Raw genomic sequence first — 23,865 nt, 5'->3', positions numbered from 1 at the left:
AGGCCAGTTTGGACTGCTCATCATTCCCTCCGCACCACTCAGCTTGTGCTCGCAACCAGCTTGAGAGAGTGAGATCATAAGATGGAGGCACTGAGGCAGGTCTCGTGGGAACCATGTAATGTCCCATATGCTCCCCTCTGCCCATTGAGCCCCTCAACAGGGCAGAAACAGTGAAGGCTTCAGGCACTGAACAGTATGTTTTAGGATTACTGCATAGTTCTGGTGGGTTTGTCCTCAGAAAGGCCTATACTTTATGGAGCTAACTTGGCAGCTGGTGAAATGGACCATCTTATTCCCCTGGGCCTCATTAACCTCATTCACCTTCTCACTCCCAAACATATTCTTCTGTTCCTCCGTCTTGTCTGCCCTACTCCCCGTGACATGGTCTCCAACCCTCCACCGTGTTGACACTGATGCTATCTCAGCCTTGAGTCGTTTGTTTTACTGACTTGGAAAGCTGAATCAGCTCACAGAGAGATCAGACAAGGACCAGAGACAATACACGAAAGGCCATGTCAGCACACAGCAGGGGTGAGGGTAAAGGAAGAGCTGTATTTTTGGCAGCAGCAAATGATTAGATCAGCTCAGCCTTTCTCTTCTGACTCAACCCAATAATTAAATGAAGCAGCAGCGACTAGTCTAATGGTGATGTCCCACAACTGCTCCTTTCGCTAGCCCAGCTTCTTGTCCCCACCCTGTCCATCCCCACAGCCACAAGGAGGGCCAGACTGGGGAACAGATCCAGCTGAAAACAAGCCCTCTTCTTCCTTTTCCTAGGTAGTTTTTCAGCTAGCTGAGGCTTTTTCAGTGCCCCAGCCTGGTACGCTGTACAAACACCCTTCTAACACTGGGCAGGAGGCACCCTGGCTCAAACAGTGTTTGAGGCATCTTGTCTTTCCTGAGGGCAGGGAGTGGGGACCTTACCTTCTTTACAATCGTGGCCATTTTCATGCAGCATGAAGCCATTTCTGCATTGGCATACGTAGCTCCCAAAGGTGTTGATACATTCGTGCTGGCAACCACCATTGTCTTTGGAGCATTCGTCCTTGTCTGAGCAGGATCAAACCGACAAACACTGAGTTGCCATTGAGAAACAGACCACCGCAGTTGTCAGCTGGGAGACCCCTACCCAGGCGGGCAGACACCAGTGCAAACCTCCAACCTCTGCTGCTGGATTAGTCCAGTCAGCTTTTTAGCCTAGACACAATTCTCTTCAATTGTCTTTCATTCCATAAAATGCATCACAAGTGTGTTTTATTGTATAATGTAGGTTTTGAATGATTAAAGACTCCTATCTAAAAGAAACATATAGCAATGTCTCGTTCTTTTAGAATATGGTCCAGGAAAAGTATCACACAAATTCACTAGCCTAGGCAAAAAAATCCACTGGCCAATCTTTATAATATTTTCAAGTTCCTACACACTCTGATGAGCCTCCATCTTTAAATAGCTCTGTCTGAGAGCACAAGCAGCCAGATGGAGAAGAGGATCTAAGGTAAGAGCTGCTCTCTGAAGCTGAAATATGCCCCAGTGGATATTCACTCCTGTATATTCAGGACTATGTATTCATGAATCTCACTGTTCTGAGCATGGGATCTGCTCCCGTATTCCAGTCCAATTTAATTTATGAGCAGTTTATCTCCACTTTTTCTTGGGCCAATGCTCTCCCTGGACCTCATTAACCTCATCTGTCTCCTCATTCCTAAAAGTATTTCTAGATAAAACATACTCCACTTCACCCTTCCTCATTAGATTTAATAAGCCAAAGCCCTAGCCCCGATTCTACTCTGCAACTGTCTTAATTCAAGGTCATTTTGCCTGATCATCCTCCTCAAAAATAATAATACTCCTCAATCTCTGCCGAAAACACAGAATGGAACTGAATTTCCACTTCCATTCAATGTACAGTTAACCTCTGGAACTGCCTGCTAACAAGGTGCATCACTGACACCAACAGCTACAAAGGATTCAGAACAGAGGATTAGAAACTTCCACTAGCATGCACTGCTTTGATGGGAAGGATTGCTATAGAAAATTTCCAGAAGTCTTCTGTAACTCTCCTAGTTTCAGAGGAAAAAGCTATTCTCTAATGATGCCGCCAGGGACAGAAATAACTTCTACGATCAGGTTCCCCATTGCTTGCTGCTGTGGAAGGACTGGAGGCATTGATGAAATCCGTGCATCTTGCTGACAACACACTATGACACTGGACTATACGCTGCACTGAGAAACCAAGATGAAAGGTGACACAGCACAGAGCAACCATGCTTTTTAGATGTAACTAACCATGTCAGGATCTGCCTGATTTCACAGGAGGTTGAAGGAAATGCACCAAAACCAAGAGGTTCAGTCAGAGGAGACGGCTAACCGAGTGAAAGAATACAGCCACGTACCAGAGAAGTAGTGAACTTTAAAGCCTTTCTTGGAGACCGTGTTGTCTGATTTGAACTCCAGTCTCATGTTGTTGCCATACGATGTGATTACTTCAGGCTTCTCTGAGCCACAGAATTTACCATGCAGCTTGGAGTCAGAAGCCAACCCGCTACGAACCTCAACATAGTCATATTTACAGACCTGCCAAGAGACAAGGAGATTTCTCAGCTCCGTGGACTTGGAACAGAGCATTTCAGAGGAAGGGGACAGAGGCTTGACTGAGAGGGAATGCAAACAGCCTTATACTCAAATACACTCCTAACTTCCCCAAATTCTCCTCTGTCAGTGTTCTCACCCCCTTCCCTTGCTGCCCTGGTCTTAAAGCATGGGTGTGTTTATCAGAATAGCAAAGGTTCCATTTAAATTTAGCTAAAATAATTACTCCCACCTTATCCAAGAGCCTGACAGTGTTGAATGAACTTCAGCAGCCTGCTGAATTAAGGAAGAGCCACTGCCCCCATTTACGGTGGGAAAAGTGAGACCTGAATGCTTTGTTCAAATTCCACCCTGTCCTTGGCAGGGCAGAGAACAGACTCTTACTGGTTATTTTGTTTATCTTTGAAGAACACTACTTCATTGTTCATTTCCAATTATTTTCCTACAAAGGCAGCTCTGGGGAAGGGGGCGATGGGACACCTATTAGGGATGGAAAACACCTACAATTGTGCAAAACTGGTAGAGAAAAGAAGCCCATTTATAACAGAACAGCTTTAATCCTTCCACTCCATAGAGAAAGCAGATCCAGACTTCAAGGAGAACAATCACTGCTATTGGCTTATTGTATCAAGGGTGGGGAAACAACCAGAAGCTCCACCAGTAAGACAGAGTCTCCTCTTCCTTGTACCCCAAGGATTTATCCAGTTCTGAGTTAGCCAATAGTCACACCTCTGAGATGCAGGGACTGGTTACGTACATCATTGCCTTCCAGCTCAAACACTTCGAACTGCAGAGAGATCCGGTACTGGGCTGGAGCTACCACCTGCCAGACGCAGTTTTTGTTAGTAGGATATTCCTTGGGCCATCCAGGGCTAGTAATGGTCCCATTGAGCTTGGTGATGAAGCCCCCACAGGCAGCTGGAGAGGCAATAAATGAACACAAGTTTTACTTGGTTCTGTTCAGACACACAGATTGGGCCACACTGTTAGCTAGGAAATGAATCAGATCCTGGTTGGTGGCACATTTCAAATCCCGGCCTCCAGATCAGGTTTAAAATGCTGGGAGCTGCGAAGACAACAGAAACCTCACCTGCTACAAATCACCAGTGAAACACACGCAGCCAGGCTATGGCCCGGAGAGCCACTTAAACCGTGTAAGATTGATCTCCTTTTTACCCTATAGCCTTGGGCTTACTGTGGATCAGTTGACTTGACATGCACAATAAAGGCCAGCTTGGTAAATTCACCCACACTCAGTCCTACAAGCCTTATTATTTCAAGTTTATCAGTAATGGAATAATCAGAAGATAATGGAATCCTAGGGAAGACACCCCTGTCAACTCTTCAGTGGCTTATTATATGTAGACTTTGTAGACAAAGCTTTATTATCCCATTTTCTTTAAAAATTTAGGACATCTCATCTTCATCCTCTTGTAGGAGGGCATGGTTTTTACCTCAAAGGAATCAACCTCAGTTTGCTCTTTTGCTGCAAAATTCTATTTGCAATGAAGCATTTTTTTCTTGCTGTTTCTTGGGAGCAATGAGATACGGCCACATCTTCAAATCCCACAGGGATAAAAGCTTCCTGCATCTTGTTCTCAGCATCATTTTGCATTAAGAGAACTAACCCAAGGGAGCAGCTTCAATACAAAAAGTGTAGCGAGCAAGTGTGTCTGGAGAAACAAAAGCAGTTTACTCTGATGTGCACCACTACAATTTCGAAGACTATTGAATGAAGTTTAAAATAGGAGGTTAAGAGTGAAGTTCAAAAAACGCTTGCCAAGTTATACCAACTGGCTTGCTCAAAATTGCAAGAAATTATTTTAAAAAATAAAGTAAAGCTTCCAAAAGCGTTCTGCATGCACCTAACTCTACCCTCACCAAGTCAACAGCAGCCTTCCCCAAACAGTTCAACAAAAGCAGAAGTCAGGGCAAACCGGGTGACTTTGAGAGTACTACACACAGCGTGTGGAGCTCCCTACACATCTCAGCTGAAAGGCAGAGCTACGAGACAAGAACAGCGGGTGGATTCTCACCACACCAACAGATGTATTGCTGGTGGGAGCAAATACTTGTTGAAAGAGATTAACTGTATAAATAGAAAGCTGAAAGAAACAGTTTCTATCAAAGACGTGGGATTTCCCGCCCCCTGTAACAGAAGAAGGGAATTGACTCCTCAGTATGGAAAATGTCTGTTTGCATGCAGGCAAAACATTGATATTTTATTCTACAAAAGAAATTTCTTTAAAAAAATAATAAATTCAGCCTTAGATTGAAATACTTTTGGGCCACTCAACAGTTAGGTTGTAATGCCTGCCCTCCCTTATGCTGCACCATGGGAGATCTGGTCTGAACAGGGATCTCTGGCCATGAAGAACAACTGGTTTTAGAGACGTTTAGCAGTAGAGAATCAGTGTATTTTCAGTTTTTCAACCAAAACTTATTTTTCAATGAAAGATGTTGATAAAAATAAATTTTTCAGGTGGGGTAAGATAAACAAAGAGGATGTAGAAGCAAGGAGAATCTTGAACAATTAATCAATCTAAGATTGTTCAATTTCATTATTAGCTGTAGTACCCATCCTATAGACAGATGCCTCAATATGTAGGTTACTCACCTTCACAGCTCTTTTTATCAGCTGTCAACTCATAGCCAGGCTCGCAGGTGCATTTGTAACTGCCCAGTGTGTTCTCACAGTGCTGCTCACACCCACCATTGTCTGGCAGAGAACATTCATCCATCTCTGTCAGGAGAAAACCAGAACAAGTCACACTTTCCTGACCACCCAAACCCCATCATATTCCTCATGCAACACTTCTGGACAGAAGGATCAGAGCACTGGCTGACGAGCAAGCCCAAGGAGCAGACACTGCAGCAAACTTCACAAGTGTTAAAGCACTCCCACCACCAAAACTATAAAGGACTACAATTACTGTTAATAGTCAAGAGTGCTTCTTCTAGACAGGAGCAGAAAACCTTGGTCTCCTGTAAAGACTTCACTGCATTTTGTTCTCATTTACCTCATTTTTTTGTTTTGTTTTTTAAATTCCTCATGCTCTTGAGTGACTTGAGCTACCAGGAACCAGCCCATTATGGTGCCCACAGTGATGGAGCTGCAGGAGGCCTTACCCCACTGAACGGGGTGCAGCAAAGGATCTGGGAGGACATGCAAGTAGTTCTTCCTTTTCATAGACGCATGAAGTCTTGCTACCCTAGACTTTGAAGTCAGGTTCTTCCAATCACATCTCAACAACCTGAACTGACATTTTAATACACAGATAGCCAGATGTACTGGCTTCTCACCCTGACCCCTGATTCCATGTGCATCCCTTAATAGATGGTTTTATTAACATGGTTGTGATGGGCTGGCCTCAGCTAGCAGCCAAACTCCCACCCAGCTGCTTGCTCACTCCCTGGCCCCCCACTCCAGTGGAATGGGGGAGAAAATAGGAAGAACAGGAGCAAGAAAGCTCCTGGGTTGAGATGGGGAAATTACCCACCAGTTACTGTTGTGGGCAAAACAGACTCAACTTTGGGGAATTTAACTTTATTTATTGCCAATTAATATAAATATTTGAGTACTGATTCGGGTACTGGGAAACAAAAACTGAAAAAAGAAAGAAACAAATGTTAAAACCCTTAGGGAAAACACCTTTCCGCCCCCCTTTCCCAGGCTCAACTTCACTCCAGACTCCTCTCCCCCTGCCTTGTATCACCATAGCTTACACTCAGTCCCTTCAGCAAAGCCATGAGCATGCAAAGGCAGGGGAGGATGTGGAGCTACAGTCAGCAGCTACACATGACTCTGCCGCTCCTTCCTTCTCGTAGTTTCCCCCTGTTCCAGTATGGGTCCTCCACAGGCTGCAGGGAATATCTGCTCTGCCAGGAAGCACCTCCACCTTCTCCTCCTCTGACCCTGGCGTTACCTCTGCTGTTTCGCACTTTTTGTTCCCTCCTCCTCCCTCTCCCCGTCATTTTTGACCTTTCTTAAACATGTTTTCACAGAGGCACCACCAGCTCAGCTGATGGGCTCAGCTGTGTCCTGCGGTGGGTCCACTGCGGAGCCAGCTTGAACCATCTGTCTGGCACGGGGCAGCCCCTGCAGCCTCACACTGCCAACACCTTGACACCTACATCCAATATAATGCTCCAGTAACAGTTACTGCTACGTAGATCAAATAGGAACAGTCTTGACTAGATCATCATTGTAGGTCCCTTCCAACTGAAACATTCTATTCTATTGATAACACTGTCTTCCTGCAAAGCCTTCCCACAGTCAGGAACCCCCCACTGCAACAGCTCCAGTCCAAACAGATTTTATTTTCTGGTTTCTGTTTGTGGATTCACTATGAAGAAAGTAGAATATTTCTTTGCTGCTCCATGCTTGGGTACAGTTTCAATAACTTCTAAGCTGGCTGTTAAATCACTTGCTTGAGAGAAAGTTTTAATTCACCGAGTAAATTTGAAAGATCCAAATGGACCATGACACCTTTTATGCAAGGCAAAAGTTAAAGTAGAAATAAATAAAGGACTTAAGCAATCCAAATATTGGCATTGCAGCTATTATTTCTGTACAACTGTCACTGAACCTAAGCAAAACATGACTATTCACCTCACAGCAGCTCCGCAGGTATTTTCCCAAGTGGTTAGATATTTGGTTCTTGCCTCTATCAAGTAACCAGGATGTGGGCAAAGGACCGTGGCTTCGGTTCAGCTCTTAAGAAGAAATTCAGTCTTCATTCGCATCCTCCTGAAGAGGATGTCAGTTTAGGAACACATTTGTCTCCTAAAGCACTCTGAAATTTTCCCTGGGATTCTACTTGCAATCAAATTTACTCTCTCTCCAGAAGTTTCTTTTGGAACAGAACTTAGGCAGAGAGTTGTTTTTAACACTCTTTGTACAGTACTAGTACCTTCTTTGAAAATGTCAATGTCCCCTGGCATGGATAAATGGAGGTCACACTCTGTCCAGCTGTGCCACACGAGGCGTTAGTGCCTGCGCTGGTACTGACCCAGTAGGCTTTCTTTCTGTCTTCATCAGGGAGGCTGTGCTCATGCCTCAGCATCAAACCCCTCTACGCTCTCAAAGCAATTTGTATATAAAATTAATATTGTCTAACCAGCTCTTAACTACAAGTAGATACAATGGTAACTGATCACTTTGGGATGGCAGTAAGTTAAGGGATGAATGGTCCCAGCTTTGACCTTGAGAGGTACTAGATCACATACCTTTAAAGAAATTTGCCGCAAAGCCTGCTTTATTGATGGTTGCATCAGATGCAAACTTCATCCATACTTTATTTGAGCTGGATTTTATATCTTCTGGCTTCTCGTAGCCACAGAAGTGACCAATCAGTGGGCTGTATTCAGTGAGGCCATCTCGGATCTCCAGGTAGTCGTAAGAACATGCGTCGTGCCATTCAATCTGCAGTGGGAAAAGGGTGTGCCTGTAGCTCACTAGTATGAGTGCTCTGAGTCAGGCTGGCTAACCAGTTAGACTTTGGCCAGAGATCAGCTTCCAAAGGAGCATCCCAAACAACTGGTCACAACTAGGTGCTTGCCTCATGGCTGCCATTGAACTCTCCTGCAGCTGAAATTGCATTCAGGCCTGGGCACATCTCAGTTCTACTGTTATTTCATGGCTACCCTCTGGTGAAACCTGGTCCCTGACTACCTACAAGCTGCTTTTCCATGAGAAGCTGTAAGGAGCAGACCAGAACAAACAAAAAGGTTCAAAGAATAGCTGTGGGGTCACAGCTAGGAGGTAGTGGTGTCAGCCCTTTCCAGGACAAGCACGTAAGTGTGCACAAGCCACAGGAGCATATGGGCTAGATGGGATTTATGCACGAACCCAGGTCCTGTCCACTCCTGTCTGTGACTTACACATCAGTAGTCAGAAACAGATCACTGGGTACCTAGCTAAGAGTGTAAGACATCCTGTAACCAGTAGAAGAAAACCTTTTCTGAGCTCTTCAAAGCCTGTCTGCCATCTGGGAACATGATGTTTCTTTGGAGAGTCACACACATCCTGCAATCTGCCACGCCCCAGTGACACCAACAGGAGTTTTTTACCTGGACTGTGACCATATAATTTCATTTGGCCAGAGTGAAAATTTAAGGACTCACGAGTCCCTACTTAACATCATCAGTAGTTTTGTGCCCCTTCTAATTCTTTCTGTCTAGAGTAACAGTTTTTGAAAACTCATCATATTTAAAACTTGGCTTCAAAATCTCTGAGCAAACTTCTGGTGAGGAGAAATGATGTTATGAAGTATTCAAAAGATTTTTTTTTTAATTATTATTTACATCACTTCCTTCTTAATTTTAAAGGATCTACAGAGGCAAAATAATATCTGTAGTATAATATACAATGACACTTCTCACCTCAAAGGCTTGGAATGTGATTCCTATGTGAAAGCCCTCAGAAACTGTGATCTTCCAGATGCACTCCTTGGAAGGTCTGTAGTCATCTGGGTAATTGGGAGATTGGATCTGGCCAGCATCTTTGTGAATTTCTCCACCACAAATAGCTTCATAAAAAACAAACAGCAAAACCACGAGATTGCAGGTTTTTCCTTAGGCAAAGCCTACTCCATACAGAGTCTTCTTCCTCATTCAAATCTGTATCGATACCGCTTGTTCCACAAAGGCAACACACAAGTCATGGAAGCTTTTACAAATCTAACATTTTGTCTTAGTGACAGCGTCTCCTGTCTTGCTGTGCCAACCTCCTTAGAAGGTGAACACGCTGGTACAGAGTATTTTTATGGATTTGTGTGTTTCACACTCCTGGTCACCTTCATAACTGCTTAAAACCTGCTGCCAGCACTAAGGACCAAGAAAAGTTGGCAAAAAAACCCCAGATAAAAAACAGTTGCAAATCTAATCCAGCCACACGATGGCAATATTAACAAGCATGAGTTGAGCTGTTCACCAAGAGACCATCAGGCTGACTGCTGTGCATGAAAAAATTAAGTTTTGTGCTAAATGTAAGAATGAGTAAGTTTAAAGACCAAGAACAGAAAATTTTATGAAAATCTAGTTTAATACAAAACTAGCAGAGATCTCAAAGACAACAGCAGTTCAGCATAATTGTCTGCAAGACTATGTAACACATGAAAGTAAGATCACAGGCTAAAACCTCTGTTACCCCATGATGCAAGACACACATGTCTAAAGAAGGCATATGAATGTTTTGGCTGTGTTTAAAGTCAAGCAAACAAAAAGCACTGACAGTAAGTACAAGAGAGATAGCACTGCAATGACACCTGCCAGACATCAACCATCTTCTCACTTGGGGTCTCCCCAGAACGTGTTGCATTAGCAATTCAGATGTGGGTCTGCCTATAGTGTCCTGGAAATTGCTTGCATTGGATAACATCATCTTGGGTTTGCCTTGTAAGCTGCTAATGTTTAACTGCGACCTAGTTAAAAGCACTGTTTCACTAGTGCAGTGCTAACTTCTTTCTTAGAGAATCAGTGCTAAGGCACCACCAAATAGTTGCACCCAAAATTCAGCTGCAGACCACAATTTAGATTGTAGTTTGAGTTCACATATTCAGAGCTACAAGTGGTGCTAGAGAGACCCTCTGAGGGACCCTTTAGAGAACTGTCTCCCCCACCTAACAGAAAGAGGACTACCAGAGCAGAAAACTGACAATTTTTTTTTTAACAGCCATGAAACTGTCAGCCAGCAAATGGCATTTTCTCTATCCACTGCAGTAGTTCACACTGAAATTCAGTTGAGCAGCTAAGTATACTGGAAGAGCTTTACTGCCAAATGGAAAGAACATCTGCTGATAGAGCCTGAGAAGGCAATAACAATGACAAATGTGGGGCTGCCAGCAGTGCTGTAGGGCAAAACCACCAGCATCTTCCCATCTTGAATCTCATGAAAGAAAAGGACCAATATGACTGAACTATGAGGACACTTTCACTACATTAACTGTCATTTAGTACCAAGTAATTCTCCCATCATGTGGCTACATGCTTCTGCCTCCTTCCTCCCATCTACTGAAAACTTTAGGGCCAAGACCTGGAGGAATCCAAATCCAAAAGTCAGTCCTCACCCACAGAGCTCCCAGCAAAGTTCAGATGCACGAGCAATTACATGCACTCTCACCAAAGCAGAGGACAGAGAAGCAGAGATAAAACCCACTTTGGCTTTTTAGTATGTGAGGGAGAAGAGTTCAAAAGGAAAAGAGGAACTAACAGCAATGCAGAGAGCTGTTGGACAAAAATTGATAGAAAGTTAAACATTTAAGGGAAATCCCTCCTGGAAATAAAAATTACCCTTATTGCCTAGACACAGAAGTCACAAAACAGCTGAGCAAGCTACCTGACAACAGAGGAAAGAAACAAGCCATTACCAGAGCTTGCATCAGAAGAAAACAGGGATTAAGGAAGATTTTTGGAAACTCTCCCATTTCAGCAAATAAATTATGGAGAGAGTTGCGGATAATCTCACTACCTGCTGCTCTGACAAGAGGAGGCTGAGCTAAGAAAAGAGCTATGCAATGGGCCATCACTGTTTCTGTGGTACAAGCTGGCTTCCACCAGGCATACTCTGTGCTCGCTCTCAGGCTTAGCAATAGACTTCATACCTTTCCATAAAAAAGCCATAAAAAAGCCAGAGCCTTGAAGAGGCAGGAAAATATGAACAGTCAGAGGGATGTGAAGTTTAACCACTAGATGCACATTCCACGTTCATTTGCTCCCCTCCAAAGTCAAATGAAGTAAGTATCGCTCGTGTTTACTGAATCTTTAGGGATCATTTATTAATCAACAGGAAATAAGGAAAATTATCAAGAGAAAAGAAAGTTTTGCAAACTGACTTTGTCATGTAGCCAATGTAAAAAAAAATTTTCTTTCAACTTCATTTAGCAATACGAAGCACGATGCCATATTAACACGCATGATGAAGAACAGAGAAGTCGCTTCCCAAAAGCATTCCTCACCTTGCTTTTTTTTTTTTCCTTTTTCTTTTAAAGTTGGAACAGATATCACTGGGGAATAACCCGCTGTAAGAATTACGCTGACTAGCCCACCAAAGCAATAAGCCAAAATAAAACAATCTATTAGAGACACACTAGTTTGATCACTACTAATTCCAACAAGCTACTACAAACCACATGGTCCACGCAACAGCTGCTTCTCAGGAGAGACGTAAAAAAAAAAAATTCAGGCAAGCTACCTCTGTCTCTGGGGCAACAATTCCTTCAGAAACCAGATATTTCTCCTGTGAAGCAGATTTGTTAGCCCCACAGTGTTGTGAAATCCTCATGTACTTTATTTGCATTTCCCCCACAGTCCCATGTTTTCTTCACCTCCTTCTGTTAGTATCATTATTCATGAGTATATTGGACACTCGGGCACTGGGCTTCCAGTGTCATGCTTGTTCCTGCGGCTGCAGAAAGAAGATGATGCAACGTCGGTACCAATAGAGTCAACCTCAATACTGTTGACAACACTGGTACTTCTAAGAAAACACCTGTTGCCCAGAGAACAATGAAGGCTTTTAATTCATTTTAGAATCATTATTGTAAAAAATAAGCATATATGGAGAAGGGATGTTACTGATTTGTTAGTGACTTTGGTAGTATTGCTCCTCCTCTGAAGTGGCTTCAGCATCCCAGGGCCATGCAAGTTTCCAACGTACCTGACCTGCAGAAGATCTGACATGCTAATTTCTAATCTTCTGTAAGTAAAACATACAAGGGAGAAACCAAAGAACAATCTTTGCATTTGAGCAAAAAGACCCCAAAATAAGCTGCATTAAGTGATACAAAATATATGATCCGAAACAGAACTTTGCCTGTTAAATTACTGGAAGGAACTCCAGCTACACCCAGCACTGCTGCTTGCAGGGGCTGGTTAGGGCAAACACAACCTGCCTTATAAACGGAAGCTATTGCTCAGTGCTGCCATCCTGTTGTCCCCCCCCAAAATGTGATGAACTAGTTGGAAGATCCACGCCTTGTCTGCTGAAACAGCCTGCAAAATCTGCCAATCCCCACAAAAACAAGAGCAGGGGGCTGTGTCTAGCCACACGGTGAAGCAAAACTCCTACTGATCCCATAAACCCCTGCATCCTGTCCTGGCTGCTCCGTGCAATGCGACAGACTTCTTCTACCTAAAGGCTGTACCTTCATAGACCACAAAGAAGCCTTTGCCCAGGATGTTACTGCTGCTCCGGAACTCGATCCACAGCCTGCTGTCCGTGGAGATTACTGGTTCAGGGATCTTGTCACCACAAAATCTACCTAGAAGGCAGGAAAGAGACGATCAAGATCTCCTGGCTGATGGGCAGCACAGCATAGCAGGCACCTGTGGCTCCAGGAAGCAAAGAGTCTGTGGTTAAAAAAGCTGTGCTTGTGTAAAACACCCTCTTGCTCTCACCACTTCTGCTTTTGAATGAGTTTGTTTTTTTCCCCCATTAATTCATATTCTCTTAAATTATTGAATTAATAAAGGTTTTCTTCAGCTGGGAGCAGAATCCAGTCGTCACAGACGCAACCTCTGTGGCCCTGGTAAATTCAAGAGGGTTGTTGTTTTTATCACCTGATTGGGCAAATGAGCTGCAAGGGTGGGGAACCATCCCCTGTCCTTCTAGAGATCTGACATTAGGGAACGTCCTTTCCACCTGCTAGGCCTCAGAAACTCCTTCATTTCTTTGCACCCAAGAGCAAAATGCCCAAGTCAAACCAAGGGCAGGATGTGGCCATGCTGATTGGAAAACACCCCTTATCTCATCCTCTGCTCTCACTCCCCTGGTAAATCTACCTCTTCCCAGTTACGCCTCTGCAGTCATTCAATCTCTTTCAAGAGCTTTGTGACCAAGAGCCTTTTTGCTCCATGGTTCACCCAGCTCTGAGCTCTCTGGCATGCACCAGCACTGGTAAATACCTGAATTCTGCCAGCAAGGGAGAATCCTGAAACAGAACAGCTGCAGATGACATCTGCCAGAGCAGCCCAAACCTCAACAACCCTAACTTGGTGCTCCTCTACCTGCTCCAGCCAGAAGCTCCTCATGGAAACAGAGCAAGCACCAAGCATGCACTGAGAACACACAGTATAAACGTGTTTTTTCACTTCAGCTGACACCAGCAAGGCTATATACTGAATTCAGCGTAGCCTTGGTACCCTGTGCAACCGAATCCCCAGCGGGAATGTGATAGCAGCAGAGAGCAGTTCCTCGGGTTGAATTCAGTCAGGACAGCGGTGATAGGGCATCCTGGCCTTGCAACACCAGGCAAAGGCTTCTTTGAACAACCTCCACTGGGCACAAACCTGGCTAATGCCTTACCTGCAAGACAACACCTTAGTTCCCATTAGGCAGGCTACACAGGCAGAGAAGACTGTTGCTTTTCCTGTCTATGGGAAGCAGAGTAGTTGACATGAATCCTGTGCATTAAAAGCTTAGGGGCCCCCTGCTTAGTCAGCTGCCTACAGTCAGCTACTGCCACTTTTGGCTCTGCCTGCCCCACCTTCACCACTTGGCAGCCTCGGGAAGGCTATGACCTTCAAGGATGCAAGAGCTACACCTCTGTGACAGGCCAGTCAGTGCAGATGAGACTGCACGGAAGGTGAGTTGCAAACTTCGTTTCTCTTCAGTGGCAGTTTCACCGCCAATGTTTTTCCTTTCTGGAGTCCCCCACCCAAATATTAGCGCAGACCCTAGCTTTATTTGACTATTCAGTTCTGAGCCCCTGTGCCCCAAAGCTGCCCAGCGCTGTTGGGGCAGCGTGACAGCCCTGCCATGTACCAATAGCATCTCTCACCTCCACTCCCAAAGGGGACGCTAACAAACAGCATCAGTGCTGCAAAGCTCCTTCCTCTAGGGTCACTGAGCCACTGCCTCCTGGATTTAGACCTGGGAGTTTAACAAGGGTGTCAAGGAGAGGAAACGCAGATGAGGAACGAGAATGAGCAAACTCCTCAGAGTGTGATAAAGGGCCCATTCATAAAAAGTTATACACTATTTAAAGGCTGGGTTTTCACACACTTCCCTGGGAAAATATGCAGTGCACATGTATTTTTTTCTCTCCGCAAGAAGCCCGTGCTTTCACAATTCACACTAATCCCCCTCCCCGCCCCCTGCTGAATTGCTGTCTGTCTGCCTCTTCTGAGCTAATTTCATGGGCTCAGCCCCTTGCGGGAGCATGCAGCGTCCCCTTCCAGATGGAAACACTCACAAGTCCACCTGCACTAGGAGGGCAGGGAGGTGCTTGGCTTCTGAAATACCTTTAAATTACTCAGCAGAAAAAATAAATAACGAGGAGCTAAGTTGCAGCTGCTGGAGCAATGTTACCTGACGCGTGTGCAGCAGAAAACAGCGATAAATGCTGCCAACCCCAAAACAGGCAGGAAGCAGTAAAACCGGCTGCCAACTCTGCACTGAAAGGCAGGCCCACAGAAACCTCCGGAGAGCAGCACAGCTCCAGCCTCAGCACATCACCTGGTGTCAGGGCTGGGATGTCCAGTGTGGCCAAGGCCAGCACCCAGACCTCCCTAAGCCCACTGACCCCATGCTGACCAGCCCAGACCCGACCCGTGCTGCAGCACAGGGCACAGCACGTCTAACACTGCTGGTGATGCTACACAACCTGATTGCTTCTTTCCTTTCAGGCAGAAGGGGCTGTTTGCAGTGCAGCATTTTACACATCGGGACACAGAGGTTAGGGGATGGAGACAGGATCAGAGCCAGTGGCGAAGCAGGTGGGACTCCCGACTGCCCACCCAGGGTGGCAGAAGATTTGCGGTTACGATAGCAGGAGGCAGAGGAATAGGGAAGACACAGAGGAGCTGCGCTTCCTTGAGGTCTTTGGGACCAGGAGCAGAGTAGAGCCCTTGAGATGTCAAAGTGTAGAGTTTGACATCCTAGGCATGGTCCAGCAAGTTCCCTGCTAGAAGTACAGAGGCCCAAAGTACAGACTACTGTGTATTTGTGAACACAGATACTTGAGAAATAATGGCAAAGGCTTGGGCCAGGAGCTGTATGGCTGCTTCACTCTAACTGTCTCGCAGTTCCACCCAGGTCTTAGGAAAAAGCAATAATAAAACTCCAGAGATCACATTTTTAATCCAACCTTGCCTCCGACTCACATCCCTCTCTGCCTCAGTTCTCAAGCTCGAAAAGGAAGGAATAAAGTTTTTGCTACCAAAGGACTTGGAGCATGGATCATTTGGTGTGAATACAGCACACTGACAGCTCCGGATGGAGACGTGGATGGCCAGTGCACTGGCTGGACATAGGCTCCTTCCACGTAAAGGAAGGTTTGTGTCTGTTTGGGTTTTTTCCCCCAGTAAGCTTCCAGAAGAACATATGAAATGCAATTAAAATGAAACAGCTACTCACCCAGTAACGGAGCCTTCCTCCAGTAGCCATCACGCACCTCCACATAATCATACCAGCAAAGGCGACTTTTAAACAGGTCCATTGATGTGAAGTTTAACATAATCTGAAAGGAGAGAGTACACACTTCTCTTTGGGAAGGGAGCTACTTTAAAAAGAAGACCCTACAGGTTACGTGCTTCACATCTGCTACAGTGCTGCCTCAGTGAGTATGCAGGAAAAGCCAGTTGCACAGTTAGCTGGATTTTTTAATCAGCTTTCCTCAAAAAAGAAAGGCTTCTCAAAGTGTTTTAATGAAACCACGGAAGTACATGACAGCAGACAGCACTTTACTACCCATTCTGTAATTCACAGTCACTGCTCCTCAGTTACTAAAATGCTACTTAAAAAAGCCCAATTTGGGTTTTTTAAAATTAAAAATTGAATCTTTGGTTTTGATTAATGTGAACGTCATAGAGAATGCATTGCCCCAAAATACAGATGTTTGGGGTCTATACCCTTATATAAATGATGCTTGTAAGAAATAGCTGATTTTGCTGACAAGTTTCCACATTCTGACAATTACACTCACACCACCACCATGATGCAATTGTGTTCAGTGGCTTTAATGAGCAGAGCTTAGCATTAAAATTTTGTCCCTTTGGTCTCCTTCCTCTGTAACAAGAATTACAGGCCTTGCTCTGGGCCTATGGAAGTCACCAATGGGGTGTACTTGTGGCATTTTTGTCCTTGCAAGATTTGACCCATGTATTAATTTACACCTATAGTCTGCCACAGAAACGTCATTAGATTAAACTAAATGCAGATACAACTCTTCTGAAGAGGCTGAGAGACAAAGGGAGAATTTAGGGTAGGATTTACATAGCAAAACTCCCAGTGCCATAGTTTCAAAACCTGGATGGTTCTTGGTACCTCTGCCCCTGGCGAAGCTCTCCCTGCAGCTAATGGCAGGCACTCAGCACTGCATGGGACTGGGCTTGCAGAGGACAGAACTGGGTCCCAGAGCAAGACAAAATGAGCGAGCTCTGCTCGTCTTTGTTCAAGTCCTAGTCTTAAGTGCGTCTTGCGGGTGATCCTCAGCAAAGCCGCTCTGCTGAGGAGCTCCCAAGCCGGGCTGCGCATTCTTGCAGCCTGGTACAGCATGAAAGGCCTGAAGGGCTGGTAGTCGTGGATTAAGGAAAGATTTCATTTCCACAGGAAGATCAATAAAACAAAAGGAGCTAGGAAGAAAGTGGACAGGGTGGCTGATTGATGCGCAGCGGGGCTTGGCGTTTCAAGGCGGGGAGCGGGAGTCCCCTGACAGGGACATTATGCCTGCATGACAGGGGCAGGTCACTGATGTCACTCATGGCTCCTCAGCTGCCTTCGGGACCCCAGCTTGCTGGCACATTTTATCTAACTCATTTGCCTGGCACCTGGCTTTGAAAGGCGATTCCCCCAGCTCCCAGCTCGGCCAGAGCTAGCGGGTGGCAGGAGACTGTCCAGGTAGGGTTCAGTCTCGAATCAAGAAGAAGGATCAGAGATCAACATGCAACCCAGACCTGTGAGGGGGCTCTGCTCCGGCATTACCTCTTCTCTCCTCAGGACCATGTATTCCTGACCCCATCTTTGGAAGGACAGCAATGGTGCTCAGGAGCCTTTCCAAGCTCCATCCCCGCACTCCAGGCATAAAGAGATCTTCAGCACAATCTTCTGGCAGCTGCTAACACTGTCATCACAGGCAAAACCAGACGCAAGGGAAGCGCAGAGTACACCTCATGCTGGTGCGGCACCTACCTTCTCCCCTGGGGTCACCGAGATCCTCCAGACACAGTGGGAATAGGAGGGGTAGCCATTTGGAAAGCCAGGGGCTGAGAAATTCCCTGTTGAGTCCTGCAAGGTCTCTCCACAAGCTGCGAGAGAGGGGAAAAAACCAACAAGGAGTGACCCTCTGAAAGATACCAGGGTCTATCAAAATGCTTGCACATGGCTGCTGTGTGCAGGTTGGTGGCTGGTACTCTAAGGATGTTCATTCATGGTACTGGCCAAAGGTCGCTGACCATCTGAGACCTCGCCAAAGGGGCGATGCGAAATTTATCAGAATTCCCAGGATAGAAGACGACCAGTGCAAGGACATAGGGGAAACAGGTTTTAAAAAGGCACCCTTCTTCCTCCATCTTCCTTCCACATGCCAGCACTTTTAGGTTTCAACCCTACTGAGGAATATCTCATCCACTAATCAAATGTAAAATATTAACCCCAGCCCACCTCACAACCCCAAGACTGTTAGCAAATCTGTTTTCCCTTCATTACAAGCAGCTTAATGACGTTCTCCTTAGTTACCATTGTAAAGTGTCTTTTTTTTTTTTTTTTTTTTTTTGAGTTAAAACATCCTAACAAAAGCAGGGCAAGCCCCACTGCCCTCAGGCTTCGGCTGTCCAGCACCTACCCTGCTGTCACACTGTGCAGGACAAAACGTGAGCACTGCAGCTCGCTCTGCTCTCCACCTTCCCATTTTTGTGGCCTGCTGCAGTTGATGAAATGTAGATCCCAGAGCGACTTCTGGGAAGCAAGTAATATGCACACGCATATGCTCCTGTAGGGAACCGCAGTTTCCAACATCTGGGAAAGCCGCAACTACTGTAGTTCCTGCTCTCTGAGCCAGGAGGACTGAGCTGGAACAAGGAGTGACCATCTACATCTGCAGAGCAGCTGACCGGCTAGGTTGGAGGATCACAAATATCAAAGCTCCCATTTCCTTCAGAGTGCACACTAGACCCATGCAGATACCCATCCCAAGGAGCAGTGACCTTGGCTTGCCTGCTTTCCAGTTGTTTTTTCTAATTTCCTAACCCGCTGATGTTACAAAGCTGCCCTTGACCTGCAACTTGGTTTCCTCAGTGACGGTAAGGCAGCTCCCAAAAATCCCTCGTTAAGCAGCAGTGCTTTGAAAGATCTGACAAGGCCGAACATCTGGCTCCCTTTCTCATGGAAATGCCAGGGGATGTTCCTCTGCCTGATGCTATCACACACTCACTAATTTTTCAGCCATGATCACATTTAGATGGGCGGGTCGGAAGTTGGAGGTGAAAAGAGACTGGTCCCATTCAAAAAGTTTAATATCTTCAAAAAGGGGAGAGGGAGTCACCTAGGCCAGAAATTCTTAATTTCCCTGAAGTAGTTTGACCCACAGCTTGACAGGTCAGACTAGATGAACAATAGGCAGGGACACAAAAAGGGGTTTTGCTCAACCTAACAGCTCCTAGGGGTACTCTGGAAGGTGGAGGCACTACTAGGAATGAGTTGCACATATTTCAAGGCACAGGTCAGCATGGGATCTGGCAAAGCGATTCCTGTCAAGAAAGCCAAAGGTATTTTAGACTACTCAAAAAAAGCACCACTGAGCAAAACAGGCAGGTAAATGCACACATCTGCCCCAGAGGAATGAAGAAAATAAATGAGAGTTCAAAACCTCTACACTGCTCCTTCATTCTCAAGCAGTTCTGAACCCTGAGAACTCCCTCTACCACTATGCAACTACAAAGGAGCATTGCACAGCAAGTTTTAGTTTCAAAGTATTCTGCAGAAACAGCTAATATCCTCCTGCCTCTCCCAACATGTTTGGCAGGAGATGCTGTCTGTACGCTTCAGGTGGGCAGAGAGAGAGGCTTGTAAAAGGTGATGGCCTGCATGAACTGGAGAAGAAATCTGGACTTCGATTTGCAGAACAAATACACTTTCTTCCCTTTCCACCTCTTGCAAAGATGCCTTGACTCGTTACCTGTATCAGAGTCTGTTAGGATAATTCCAGCTCCCAGGATGCCCCTAGGACCCTCAACCAAGAAATACATGCTGCTCCAGCAGATAAACATGTCAAAGAAGCTGAATCCCAGCCATATTTATTCTGAGGACAGCAAGCCATTCTTCAGATGATCCTCTGGCATCACCATTGGTCAATGCATGGTCTGGAGTGCCCACCACCTTAGGATGACTCTAGGAATGCCAACATCTGACAAGGTGTCTCAATAAAGAGGGGATTCCAATCCGTAACTCACCAAGATATATAAATGTTCTTTTTCTCTGCTCAAAAATCTATTTAAATAAATATGAAATGATAAAGAGAGCTCTAAATCACTGGGAACACATACTACATTACCATAATGACACAGGACAGAGGATTACTGCCCTCAGCTGAACTACAGTGAAGGTTTCCAACAGCCCAGACTTAATTCTCCTAAGTGTAATTACACAGTACCTGGCAAGACTGTGTAATTATGGAACAGCTACTAATGTATCTACCACCAAACACTACTCTGCTAAAACATCATGAAAGGAGACCTAGCTAACTACCCAAACCTTGCAGAGGAAACTCTCCAGACACACTGGGAGAGGATGGCCTTTCAGCGCAGAGGAGAGCGATTGCCCGCATGTGCAGGGAGAAGCAGGATAATAATGAGCAACGCGTATGTGTGTGTAGAGCACAATCTCTCGCAGAGCACATCGATGAGCAACACAAATGTACCCCACTTAGTGGCAAAGAAGCCAACTGGTCCAATAAAACTAGTGTTTGGCACTTCTGGGATCCAAGAAACTGAACTGAGGTGGTTTTCACACACGGTGAAGAGGCTGTTGCACATGTAAGCTGCTAGAAAGGAACAGGGGCGAAAAGCAAAGTAGGAAAGGTGAATGCTTCAGAATTCATTTCTAGATGAAGTAGTTGAGTGACAGGCACTGCTCACCAGCTGGTTACTGGTACACTACATCTTCTTGAAGCTGAACAGAGAATTGGATGGGATGACATAATGCAGGACCATTCTCAATTTATAGTTTAACCATTCCTGCACAGTTAGCGCAGCCACACAGGCCTGTTTCCTTTAGCACAGCACAAGATTGCAGGACGTACTGTTTTAAAGTCTTTTGTAGTTACTATACTCCATGCAGCCATATCAAATCTAGCATTTACTACTATGCAGCAGAAAGCATCTTGCCTTCCAGAAATTCCTTCAGCAAATTTCATCCGGTTTCACCTGGCTTGGCACTAACTTTAACCCAGGAGGTATAAGCTTTGGGGAATTAAGAGCAATTTAAAACAGCAGGGTTTTAGAATGGAAAAGCTAAGACAGCCCTAACTGTAGCAGCCACAAGAGATCCAGCCTAATGAGTTGGAGAACCCTGTTTCTTACAACAGACACAGCAGTCGTTCTGGCTCATACCAGTGCACGCTCGGAACTCATCCTCCACCATGCTAGCTCTTTTTTTGGGGGGATTTTCTCAGGTGTTCTCAGATGGAGACTCTTTCTAAAAGGGAAGCCATTTTTCATTCTACTTCTGGACTATGTTGTTGCGTTTTACCTAAAAATCCCAGCTTGACTCCTGAACAAAGTTCTCCTCAACCTAAAGTCTCATTCAGACCCTGCTTGAACATACAACTGAAGTCCTTTGGTTTTGAACTCCTGTGCTTTGCATTTTGCAGAGGAAGAGAACTTTTCAAGCTACAGTTTCAAATGGCAGCTGAAGATGTTAATGTCATTAAATATACCGCACCCCTTCTCTTCAAATGCAACCTCTGTATAGATTTTGATGCAAAGAAAAAAAGAAAACCAAATGAAAACAATAGATATTTGAAGAAAATTTGTTTAGTAGGCTTAAAGCTCTAATCGTTCTGCTGCCAAATATTTTCTGAACTGCAATAACCTCTGCTAAAGCTTTGTGGGAAAAAACCTAAAAAATAGAAAAGTTCTACTTTGCAAGTGGAAAACTTTAGACTCAGAAGGGTCGTCATTTTAAGAAAGTTGCTTTGTAGCTTTTAGTTTGACTTTAACCTCAGGCCTGAGTGGCTTTTCAGCTTGCCTCGAGAAATCTGAATCTGTAGTCGATGCTTCCAGCTATGGGAATGAAAAGCCTGCTTGGATTAAGTCTGACTCAATCAAAAAACATGGTGCAAGACGTCCCTAATTTTTTTTTTTTTTTTTGAGTATTCAAACAAACCAATCCCTAAACTAATCTGTGAGATAATTTTCCAAGTCCTGCATCTTGTTCAACCAAAAGTGAATTAGAGAAAATTATGAGTGGTAAAAAGAAAATAAAAAAGTTAGTTAGAACTAGCACACCTAAGAAAGTTATATCACTCACTATAAAGCTAAGCAGTGATCCCCAGACATCACGGACCCTGAAGTACTGCTGATCCTCAGAATTTACTCTAGACCCTTATGAACTCACACTCTCTGACCTGTAGCTGGATACAGAGAAGAAGTGGATTTGCACACCAACTATCATCCATTTTCCATGGCCTCACAAATGGTTCACAGAGCAGTGCTAGCCAGCTACTCACTTAAGATGTGACTCTGTATACTGGCAAAACTTATCTCTCCTCCTCACCATTTCCCCTCTCTCTGTGATATGCTTATTCCAAGAAGGTTAGTCCTTTATGATCATATTAGGTTTATGATCAGTCAAAGCCACCTTCAATGGGATCAACATGCTGGCCAGACCAACCTGTGGAAGGGAAAACTCCGACACCAACCCATTTAGATAAACTCCTGGGCCATGCTTGCAACAGTCCTTTTTTTCATTTTACGAATGTTACGGAGTCATTCTGCAGAATTAGCGCAACTCTCTCAATCTCCAGTATCTTCTCATTAATGTTTCACTACCAGCAGAAATTCAACAGAGCTTGTTAAATTTTCTCCCTCCAGCATCACACTTTCTATGCTATCTCCCTTCTCAATCACTGCAGCCCATGCTACAGGCACCAGACTGGGCACCACCTTTGCTTCAAGCCTCTCTTTACATCCTCACATTCAACCTGTCCTTAAGTCTGGCAGATTTCTTCTCTGGAATCTGGTTTTCTCTATTAACCTATTCAGCTAAAAGTGTTTCATAAACTTTCACTGCCTAATATCTCCACTTTAAAAGGATCCTTTTGTTCTGATGAGTAATTTTAGTCTGCCAATCATATCTGTGACCCCAATGCTCTTTTTTGCCGATCTTTTCAGACCCCAGATAATGCAGGACTCAGACTATCGGTCTTTAGTACATCACACATACGTAGATGGGTTCTCTATCAAAGCTCTTCCCAGTCTATCATCAACCCTTTCGCAGCAGAAAGAGGGGTACAGCTGTCCCCTGAACAGCCCAAAGCTCCAGCTTCCAGCACCTGGTTGTTTCACAAATCGGCATCTTTGGGCTTTCTTCCATGTTATTTCCCAAGCCTCAGTGCAACACACCATAATCACAGAGATACACTTAGGGTTTTCTTAAGACTCATCCCTGGGACAACACCTATATAAATAACTCACCAGAAGTTTGATGGTTGGTGTGCAGAGACCTCAGTCTACCAGATAGCCCTCTGTCACTTTGCTAACTGCTAGTCCCCACTCTGTCCATGGTCTTGTACATCAATTTCATTTTCTATGAACAGAGCCTACACCTTGAATTCCAGACAGTATATTTATATGAAACCAACAGCAAAATACAAGCCTCGTCCTAGCCCCTCTCCCCAGCCTACTCTGCAGCTCCTCTTACTAAGTTTCAGTAGAGAACACTGGACAAACCTGAAGCCCTAAACCAGACAGGAATACTGGCAAAGTACTAATAGGAGACACATGTTAGGCAAGTTCAATTCTCCCACAGCTCCAGCTTGAAGCATTTGATGGTCTGCATTTCCTGAGTCTCTTTCATCAAAGGGATCGTTAAGGTGCTCTTGAACTCCAATACCTTCCAAATAAACCACGTGTCTACAATAAAGTTGGAGCCATCTCCACAAGCCATATTTACCTGGGCATTTGTACAACTTCCTCGCCTGAGCGATGTCTCCCTGACTCAGGCGAATACGCTGACCAATAGTTGGCCGGACCCCGTTATCATCACGACGGGGAAGGATGGTGTCGAGGAAAACCCCTCTAAAGGGAAGAACAGAGAGACAAAGTGCAGTGAAGTAGGGA

The 23,865-nt window shown here is 45.0% G+C and overlaps 1 protein-coding gene across 1 annotated transcript in view; it reads right to left on the bottom strand.

The window, feature by feature from the left end:
• The window catches only part of TLL2 (tolloid-like 2), a 64,682-nt gene that overhangs the window by 3,761 nt on the left and 37,056 nt on the right, over window positions 1–23,865 (bottom strand). The window contains exons 8-18 of the mRNA XM_009322476.1: window positions 23,699–23,823; window positions 17,720–17,835; window positions 15,947–16,049; window positions 12,735–12,851; window positions 8,974–9,119; window positions 7,819–8,014; window positions 5,207–5,332; window positions 3,347–3,507; window positions 2,394–2,574; window positions 925–1,050; window positions 1–59 (exon numbers count right to left, since the gene is read on the bottom strand). The exon at window positions 1–59 is cut by the window's left edge and continues 66 nt beyond it. Of these exons, the coding sequence (XP_009320751.1) occupies window positions 1–59; window positions 925–1,050; window positions 2,394–2,574; window positions 3,347–3,507; window positions 5,207–5,332; window positions 7,819–8,014; window positions 8,974–9,119; window positions 12,735–12,851; window positions 15,947–16,049; window positions 17,720–17,835; window positions 23,699–23,823 (1,456 nt within the window). The remainder of the gene's footprint in view (window positions 60–924; window positions 1,051–2,393; window positions 2,575–3,346; window positions 3,508–5,206; window positions 5,333–7,818; window positions 8,015–8,973; window positions 9,120–12,734; window positions 12,852–15,946; window positions 16,050–17,719; window positions 17,836–23,698; window positions 23,824–23,865) is intronic.

Source organism: Pygoscelis adeliae, unplaced genomic scaffold (assembly GCF_000699105.1).
Source record: "Pygoscelis adeliae isolate BGI_AS28 unplaced genomic scaffold, ASM69910v1 Scaffold244, whole genome shotgun sequence".
In the NCBI taxonomy this organism is placed as follows: domain Eukaryota; kingdom Metazoa; phylum Chordata; class Aves; order Sphenisciformes; family Spheniscidae; genus Pygoscelis; species Pygoscelis adeliae.
This window is presented reverse-complemented; position numbering and strand designations above follow the sequence as displayed.